Source organism: Tetrahymena thermophila (assembly GCF_000189635.1).
Source record: "Tetrahymena thermophila SB210 genomic scaffold scf_8254367, whole genome shotgun sequence".
Classification (NCBI taxonomy): domain Eukaryota; phylum Ciliophora; class Oligohymenophorea; order Hymenostomatida; family Tetrahymenidae; genus Tetrahymena; species Tetrahymena thermophila.
Genome location: NW_002476151.1, coordinates 254,151 through 264,038, shown reverse-complemented (window position 1 = coordinate 264,038; position 9,888 = coordinate 254,151). Strand labels below are relative to the sequence as shown.

Genomic DNA, 9,888 nt, shown 5'->3' with positions numbered 1-9,888 from the left:
CCAAAACCCAAACCCCAACCCCAACCCAAACCCCAACCCCAACCCCAACCCCAACCCCAACCCCAACCCCAACCCCAACCCCAACCCCAACCCCAACCCCAACCCCAACCCCAACCCCAACCCCAACCCCAACCCCAACCCCAACCCCAACCCCAACCCCAACCCCAACCCCAACCCCAACCCCAACCCCAACCCCCAACCCCAACCCCAACCCCAACCCCAACCCCAACCCCAACCCCAACCCCAACCCCAACCCCAACCCCAACCCCAACCCCAACCCCAACCCCAACCCCAACCCCAACCCCAACCCCAACCCCAACCCCAACCCCAACCCCAACCCCAACCCCAACCCCTATTTTAAAACAACTATCTTTAAGGAGAGGTAAGAAAATTTCTAGAAAATTAAAGAAAAGTATATGTATATTTTTTAAAATGCATAAAAAAATACTTTGAAAAAAACATAAATTCACTATTTTACAAATTTATTATAGATATTTTTATAAATTCATTGTAATGCTCACTTAGGTACTATTCTTAATAATTTAGCTACAAAAGGTATGATTGCTATTGTTATAGGGATACGAACAGGAGCCATTGCTTTATAAATGATATAAGCTATAGCTGCATCAGAAGCAGTTTTTAACTTTTCGTTTTCAGGATCTACTCCAACTTTTACAGCTAATGCTTTATAATCGAGTCCTGATCTTACTCCAGCAAAGACAGTACCATACCACAACCCACATACACCAAGCTAAGATACAATGACAGCAGGACCATATACTTTAAATAACTCAGCAAATTTTTAAGCGGTATTCATTTGATTTAATTTTTGTTAAGTAGTTATTGAAAATAATAATTTGATTTTTAATCAATTAAATAATAAAAGCATAAAGGTGAATGAATGAATAACCAAGGCAAATCCAAATAAATATTTGTAAACTAATTTGAATTAATTTCTTTGAGTCAATATTTTTACTTTTTGGATAATTTAATTAATCTATTTTTAACAAAATATTTAATTAATTTAAAAAATCTTTTTTTATTTTTTTCTTTAAATTAAATATAATCTATTTTCTATTTTATAAAGTTTCTTTTTAAATATTTTTTATTTGATAAAGCTTGTAAGCTTTTTGAAATAAATATCAATAGAAATATTAAAAACCAATAAACTTACTTAACTTAAAAAAATACAATATATAAATTATCATTAGAGAGTATGATTTTATTAAAAGTAACAAATAATTTTTATACTAATTTTTTATATATAATTTTCAATTTTAATCATCTAAAAGCTTTTGATTGAGAGTAGTATTATCTTTGAATGTTTCAAGTGGAATATCTTATCCTTTTGTTGTGACTTAAGTAAGAGGAGCAACTTCTTTAATTTCACTATCTATTTCAGTTGAGAATTTAAAGCTTAATCCAAGTATAACCAAAGCACAGACCAACTTAATGATATCAGGTTCACCAAAAGTATTAATTCCAAGCAATAAAGAGAATATTGTTATAAAAGCAATGAATTGGGGGATTGTCAAAAGTGATTTTGTAGTATTTTCAAGTTGGCAAGAACGAATATAAAGTTAGAGAACAAAAACGAAGATCAAACCCAATCCAATCATAAATACCCATTAAGCAAGAGAAGGAGATACAAGCTTTTATAAAGGGAAAAATACAGGAATAAAAGGAGCTTGGATGTAAGTGAAGATGTGGGTAATAGTAATGAAGTTTTAGTTTTTAAGTTGACGAATGCACATATTCATATAACCAAAGAAGATACCAGAAGCAAGAGCTGAAATAACACCATAGAAATGAGAATAATCTACTTCAATAGTTGAAGTAGCATCATCATCGGGATTTGCAGGAGTTTAAGTCATTTTAACTTCAGGGGCAAAGTTAGGACGTAAAATTAAACCTGAAACTACAATCATTAATAATCCGAACATAATTTAATTACGATTGAGTTTTGCTTTAGAATTCTTTGAGCATGATTCAAAAGCCATATAGAAGATCCAAGAAATACCAAACCAGAAAAGAGAAGTTTACAATTCGCATTTTTAGAAGGAGTATATGAATAAAATAATGCTTGCAAAACCAGAAATACCAGAGATCTTGGCAACAAAATTTTCGGATTCAGTTTCAATGTAAGGAAGGATTTCACCATCACGGATAAGATAGTAGTTAAAGAGGAATGCGACTAAGAAGGCTACAAAAAGTACTTCAATAGTAGGTAATTAAGGCATATAAACTTCAGATGCAATGCAGCAAAATGAGAGTATGGCAGAGCAAATAAGTCCAAAATAAAATCCAGTCCTTTTGCCATAAGTTTATTCAAATTTACGGATACGTTCCTCTAATAAATGCAAAATAGGACTGACTTCATTAACTTCTAATATTTCAGTTGGACGGTCACGGTTGATTACTCTGCTTTGGTTACCGCGTTTTGAGCTGAATTCTTCGAATTTATCTGAGAGTCTTTATTCCATCTCATTGATTTAAGATTCTTTTTTCACTAATTTTTCTGATGATATCAAGGGAATATCCTATTTATTGCTACTAGGAGAAGCCATTTTTTAACAAAAACGATCTAATAAATTATTTAAGATGGGAGATAGTTTTAGTTTTTGAAAATATTTATTGATTTAACGCTTAAATCTTTTTTGCTATGAAAGTTTAGAATTACTTTTCTTATTAAGGATTTAATAATTTTTTTTAATATTTATAATAATTACTAATCTGAATGATTTTGATTTAAATACTACTTTTACTCTTATTTTTTACCAAAACTACTTCTATTTATCTATTACTCAATTTTACATGCTTTTTATTAATACGCAATTACAAATCCAACTTATCACTTTTTTCATTTTAGTTAAGGATAATTGCATGATTAATTTATTTTTTTAGATGACTCATCTAAAAATTAAGTAATCTGTAAAAAAGGAATAGTTATAAGATTTTCTATCTATCTATTTTAAACAATGTTTCGTGCAAATTCTTTTAATTTGCTACTTTTATCATTTAAGTGCTTTAGAATAAATATTTAAATTACACTTATAACTCACTTACATATGGGTTTTAAGTTTTAGACATTTTATAATTTTCTAATTCTTTTCTGTCTTTTATGATAACTTTTAACAAATCTATGGCTATATATTGAAAAATATCAGGTTTTTCAAAAAAAATAAGAAAATAAAATTGTTTAGCTTATCTTCTTAAAGAATTTTCAGGGATTTTTTATTTTTGGATGTATGTTGCATCATATAGATAGATATGAAAATTAAATAAAATGAGTGATTTTTTAAATTATGAAAAAGAAAACAAAGAGTTAATAAATATAGAAAAAATAGGTTATTGTATTTATTGAATGTTTTTGTGAAGAATATTAAGGTGATAAATTTAGATAAATGATTGGAATGTTTTATTAACTCTTACTTAATTTCGATATTTGATTATTGATTTCAACCAAATTCAATAGATAAATACTATTTTAAATTTTTTTTATAAGTATAAATAAATACCCTAATTTAAAGTAAATTTTTATTAATTTAAACGATTTTGGGTTTCATTAAGTATGATAATTAAATAAGTCTAGTAAATTTAAAAAACTATTGATCTCGAATAAAGATAAATTTAGATCAGAAACAAAACAAATTAAATCAAATGCAATTTCAAACTAAATTTAGTTTTTCTATTGTTCTATTATAAAGGGTTAATAAAATATAAATCTAAAATAGAATAACAAAACATTTATCTAAATCATTAAAATCTAGCTTATTTTTTCCTAAAAATTTTTAATATTTTAATATTTATAAGCGTTTTACATATAATTCAATTCATATAAACCATCAATACAAAGAAGTAAGTAAGATAGATAGATAGATAATAGATTAGAAGTATAGGAATAAATTTTTTGATCATATTAAAAATTTTGTCCTTTAAAATTAAATATTTTATTTATTTATTTATTTATTAATTAATTAGAGTTATTTTTAATTATAATTGTGTTTTTTTGATTCAGATTATGTTTTGTTTCCAAGATCCTTTTATTTCTTCAAAATTTAGAAAAGAACCCCATTTTTTATATTATTTATTATGGTTGGTTAGTAAAAGGAAAAGTAAAAGGCCTTATAAAATTATATTTATTAAATTGTTATACACTAGCTAAAATATCTCAAAGTATATTTATATTTTTCAAGTTAATTATCATCATAAAAGTTTATTTATCTTTTTCTAGTTAATTATTACCATAATTTATATATATTTTGGAAACTAATTCAAACCTTGTTGGGTCAACAAACTTCTTTTTATTAATTATTTTTTTTATATAATTTTTTATTTGTATTCTTTCAGTTGATTTTAATTTATTGTATTTTTTGCTTTTTTAATTAATTTGCATTCAGTCTTTTATTTACATTTTATAATTTATCTACTTGCAAGCTAATTCAAATAGGATTTTTTAAATAGAATTAAATCTCTCTTAGAGTTTAATTTATTTTCAAATCCTTTGAACTTTATAGCACTTTTTCTACTGTTTAGTAAATTGACTCTTTAATATCTTTTGAAATTGCTAAAAGCTAAACTATCCAATTTAGTATTCTTGTGTTTCTTTTAATTACTGGTCCTATCATTTGGTATTGTGATATATAATTCAATAAGGTTATTATATGATCACTTTTATTTAAAACTTAAGAGCTAGCTCCTATATTATTTCTGCTTGACTTACTATAAATATAAATTATTTGTATTATAAACATTCCAACTTTATCACTAAGTGTGAAATCTAAGCTCCTTAGAAGAGAAAAGGAAAGATTATAAGCTTCCAGTAGGATCTCATATTTTGGTTCAACGAATTAATCATAAGAGCTTGGTTTTTCAATATTTTAAATAGGTTTTAGGGAAATCATTTTAGTTGTAATATTTAAAAAGATATCAATCATATCTTCATAACACTAATCCTATTCTTTTGAAATAAAGTGCTAGAATAAGTTAACAGCTTTCTGTGTTATTCCATAAGATTGAATTTCCTAAAGAGACGAGACCTAGACTATTTTAGCTACTAATTTTAATGTGCTTCTAGAGGCATTATAGTTAAATTATTGCAAAAGAAGATTCAATAAATTCTTTTATTTCAATGCAGAAATATACAAAGCAGGTTAGTTTTCTACTAGTATTTGCAAGACTTTGAAAGCCATTAAACTTACTTGATCTTCAAGTGATGCATTACCAATTAGCCCATTTAGAATACTTCCAACAAATTTATTGATAAATAATTCATTGGTCTTTTATTAAGAGTTCTAAGACCATTTTTACCATTCTGACATAAAAACAGTAACTATATCGTGAATTAATTTTGTGTAATTAAATTTCCAATCAGCTCCATCATAACAGCTACTACTACTGCTGTTATTGATTAGAGGACTATTATCTTTGTTGATCCCACTGTTATTTATATTTGCATTCGAGTATAATAAATTCATGTAAAGTTAATCCATAAGTTTAGGTAACAAAACATTCATAAAAAATTCTCTTTTATCTAATATATAGCTTGTATTGCTTAAAATGACTTCATATAAATTTAATAAGACTGATTTAGCTTCCTGGAGCTATGAATTGTGCGACTAATGCACCAAATCAAATAAGCTAAAAAAGTCTTCAAGGTAGTTTTGTTCAAACATAATGCTCTTAAGTTGTTAGTATTTTGTAAATTAAAGTAAAACCTATTTTATTTTTTTAAATAAATCAAAATTAATTAGTGTTAAATTTAATTTAAATATTTTACATTCAGGTATTAAAGGTTTCCTTGGAGTTGAGGCATTCTGCTGCTAAAGTTATTTTGCATATAATAATAAGGATTCCCTGAGGTTGTTTCTCCCTTTTATATTCTAACAATTTCCTCTTTAATAGAATAAATCATTATTGGAACTGAGCTTTCGTTTAGAAGTTTCAAGTGCTAATAGCATTATTAAACATACTTAAAGTTATCACGAGAGAGTTTATCTAATTAAGTAAAGTATTTGGTTGAACAAAGATCGATCAGACATCTGAGATTAAACTTGATGCAGAGGAGTAAAAAAATAATGCTCTTTCCCCTAATAATTGTATGAGGACTTTCTAAAAGATAAACTATTGCTTCGATAAAACTAGAGTCTCTCATAAGGGTTTGAGAAAATTCACTCTATGGGAATGCCTAAATTTAAGTATTGATGAGAGTAAGGACTGCTTATTAAATACGAGTAGGAGCATTATCTCCTACTAATATTTCTTTTAACTTAGGAATGCCTTGAATTTGAATGATTATAAATTCAGCCAAAGAGTTGTTTAATCTTGCTATTTAGCTCAAACTAACAATAACACTTATTTTGAGATCTTCATTTCTTGTGAAGAAATAAAGACCAACTAGAGCGTTAATTGTATCTTGATTGCAAAAGTATTAACTTACTGTAACTGACTGTGAGGCAATATTCTCAACTGTTTTTGTTGCATAAAACTTCACCAATTCATCCTCTTCATAATTTTTGATAGTTTTTACTATAAAAGATAAAACTTGTGGCTAAATTTTCCAGACACTATTAATAGGATCATCGTCTACTTATGTTGCAGCATAAAAGAGGTACTCTCCTAATGTAGCTAGAAGTCTTATTTTATATTTTAAAATTAGAAAAATAGTTCATTGACAACAATTTATTTAATTATTTACTTTCTACGAACTTTGCTTTCTTTTTCAACAGAAAGTACTTCTATTATTATATTTGGAATATTGAGATTGCTGAGTTCATTTTCAATCACAGTGGCATAGCGTAGCAAAAAACCAATAGAGCTTGCAACTCTTAATCTAATCATTGAAACTTTTACATTTTTTAGTAAATCAAGTAACAGATTTACAAATGCAGAGTTGATGTAACGATTGGAAACGCTTGAGTTCATGATAATAGATTCAAAGTAGCAAAGGATATTATATTTATCTGTGTTGGGCTAATGTAAAGCATTAAATATTTATTCAAATAGTTAATCAATTTCTTATCTATCAATCCCACTTTCTACATCTTAAGCGCTAAACCACTAAAATGGAAGAGTTTCTTTTTTGTATACAGATTCTTAAGGATACTTTTCTATGTCTTTATGCCCTAAAATTATAAATTAAATTAATTTGATATTTTCGATAAAATTTTGTTTTGTAATAATTTACCTATTATTGGCTTTACTTAAGTATCAGTTTAATGGTAAAATAGCTTTTCAAGAGATTCAATAACAAATGAAGGTTTTTTAGCCAACGGTATAACCTAAGGTTCAGCATTCTTAGCTTCAAGGTAATTGCTGCAAGTACTAATATTATTTTAAGTAGAATTCTTGCGGTTAGGACTCACTCCTGTATGATAGCTAGTATTATTAGAGTTACCACAGCTATTTTAGTGTTGGTGATGATGCATTTGATTTGGCTGTACCATACTTACGTTATTACTACTATTACTCATTCCTTAGGCTAAGACACTAGAGTAGTTGCTATTATTAGAAGTAGGAATATTAAAATTTTTAAGAACTCCATTAAAGCCATTAGGAGTATTAGCATTCAAATTACTCTAATTATGATTTAAATTGCTCATAGGAGTTGCAGGAGTATTGAGTAAACTTGAATTATTAAAATTAGACGTTATGCTGATATTATTGTTCACATTGTTGCTAACTTAATAGAGACTACCATGGTTAGAATATGGAGAAACACTTTTAGCATGACCTTAATTGCTACCAGTGCTATGATTGTGAGGAGTAGAAGGAGTTTTTATTAAATTTTGCTTCATAATCGTAGTCAGGTTTTGCAAATGGTGATTACTTGTACCGTTTGAATTGTTTCTTGCAGTCTAGTTCTTTGAATTCGGTGTTCTATTTACATTGTTAGGAGATGTAGGAGTCTATGCACCTTATCTGCCTGTACTGATTTCTTATTGATTTACTCTAGAGCGGGTCGATAGAGAGAATTTTTGGGTTTACTATGGAATTTGTGAGGTATTTTAGCTTTTACCAGTAGAGAGTGGTTAGACTTAAGGTATTTAATTACAGTTTAAGTAGTTTGTGTTAATTCCTAAGTTGCTACTATTGTTTGAATAAAGACTCTTGAAAGTAGATTCAAGTTCCCCATTTTTTTTATTATTTATTGTATTGTTATAATTATTAAAATTTTCTTGATCTTCTTAATATGGTGGTATTATTTTAGATTATTAATCGATTGTTGTGTTTCCAAGAATTAAATTTACAGTATTAATACCAGAAAACTCCTCTTCTTAAGATCCGTCTTCTCTTTCGTTGTATCCTATATCTATAATTTAGTCTCTGTTTAGTAAACAGAAATCTTCTTCGTTCTTGTTTTCAGGGTCTTAGTCGTTAAAAATTAGTTTATTTGAAGTGTTATTGTTTGTTTATTTTAGAAAATTACTAACATTATTGCTATTTGAAGCTGAATTATTGTTAGTAGAATTGAATAAACCATTTTGATAAGTATCTTCTTGTTTCTATTCTCTTTTTAAGTTCTTTTAAACATTCAAGCTTAATCTCAAAACATTAACTCCTTCCATACCATTAGAGGCTACTTAACCTTAAGCTGCATTATTTTGTCCTTTAAAATGAGATATTAAATTATTAGAGTTATTCTTTTAAAGTCCCTACTAAAAACCGTATTTGTTTTAGGACCATCTATCAAAGTGAGGTTATTATGGAAGTTCTACTTTTCTTAGATTCTTTAATTAAATTGAGTTCCAATTTAAAAATGGATGATTTATGATTTCACTCCAATTTAATCTTTTTAACGGATTTTTTTGTAATAATCCAAAAACAAAAGAATGAAAATCGCTAGAAAACCCTTCTACTACTTCTGGCTCTTTGTTTATAATAAGCCAGACTAAATCTTAAAAGCTTTTAGAAACAAAGGGAGGCTTTCCATTAGATAGTTCATATAAAATGCAACCTAAAGACCATAAATCTGATTGATAGCTATATACTCCATCATCCTAAAATAATTCTGGAGCCATGTAATAAGGAGTTCCTTTCTTTGATCCTTCTTTAACCTATTTATTAGCATTTTTTTTATTTGTATAATTTCTAAATTTTAAAGCAAGAAGAAATAATGAGTTTTTTATATTTTGGTTAAGTGTTATCGCTATTTAATTTATATAGTAATAATTAAAATTACATCTTCATCAGTTTGAATTAAATCTACAATTTAACGTGCCAAACCAAAGTCGCAATATTTCAAAGTGCCGTACTCATTAAGTAAAATATTAGATGGCTTTAAATCGCAATAAATAATTCCTTTTGAGTGCAAATACAATAACCCTATTCATAAAATATTTTGATTTAACTTCTTTGAAAACCACAAAATTCTCAAAAATATATGCTTTAAAATTTGAAAATGATTTTTTTTTAGAAGTGTAAATAGTTAGATAGTTATTTATTTATTACCTTATATCAAATCCTTAGCAAATATTTTGATTTGAGGCTCTGTCAATTTTTTATCTTATTCTATTAATGATAACAAATTGCCACCTGAAGAATATTCAAATATTGCCCATAAATGATTCTTAGTTTCATACCAATTATAATACTTTAGAATATTTACATGATCCAATAAATTGAAAATCTTAACTTCGTTCATTAACTATTTGTCATAATTTAAAAAGATTGATAAAATTGAAAAAATAGAATTATGAAGTCAATATAATCTGGAATTATAAAACAATATTAAAAAGTAGAAAAAATTACTTTCTTTCTTTTACATTTTTCCATCGACTTAACTGCAAAATAATCTATAGTTTTTTTTTTACGAGCTTTATAAATAATAGAGTATTTTCCCTTAGCAATATCTTCATATATGTGATAATTATTCATTGCTATTAATTA

At 27.1% G+C, this 9,888-nt stretch overlaps 3 protein-coding genes across 3 annotated transcripts; all 3 read right to left on the bottom strand. All coding sequences in view use genetic code 6, as the record gives it.

Moving 5' to 3' along the window:
• Window positions 1-517: 517 nt before the first annotated feature.
• TTHERM_000756530 (transmembrane protein, putative) lies at window positions 518-817 on the bottom strand (the record flags this gene model as incomplete). Its single annotated transcript, XM_012800306.1, has 1 exon — window positions 518-817. One exon carries the CDS (start codon window positions 815-817, stop codon window positions 518-520), a length of 300 nt encoding a protein of 99 aa, XP_012655760.1.
• A 454-nt stretch (window positions 818-1,271) lies between these two features.
• TTHERM_00756530 (transmembrane protein, putative) lies at window positions 1,272-2,567 on the bottom strand (the record flags this gene model as incomplete). The annotated part of the gene is made up of 1 exon (XM_001031768.3): window positions 1,272-2,567. One exon carries the CDS (start codon window positions 2,565-2,567, stop codon window positions 1,272-1,274), a length of 1,296 nt encoding a protein of 431 aa, XP_001031768.1.
• A 1,875-nt stretch (window positions 2,568-4,442) lies between these two features.
• TTHERM_00756520 (Serine/Threonine kinase domain protein) lies at window positions 4,443-9,876 on the bottom strand (the record flags this gene model as incomplete). The annotated part of the gene is made up of 7 exons (XM_001031767.3): window positions 4,443-5,717; window positions 5,780-6,635; window positions 6,698-7,124; window positions 7,187-9,056; window positions 9,182-9,324; window positions 9,451-9,646; window positions 9,751-9,876. The coding sequence occupies 7 exons, from the start codon at window positions 9,874-9,876 to the stop codon at window positions 4,443-4,445; spliced, it is 4,893 nt and encodes a 1,630-aa protein (XP_001031767.3).
• Window positions 9,877-9,888: the final 12 nt, after the last annotated feature.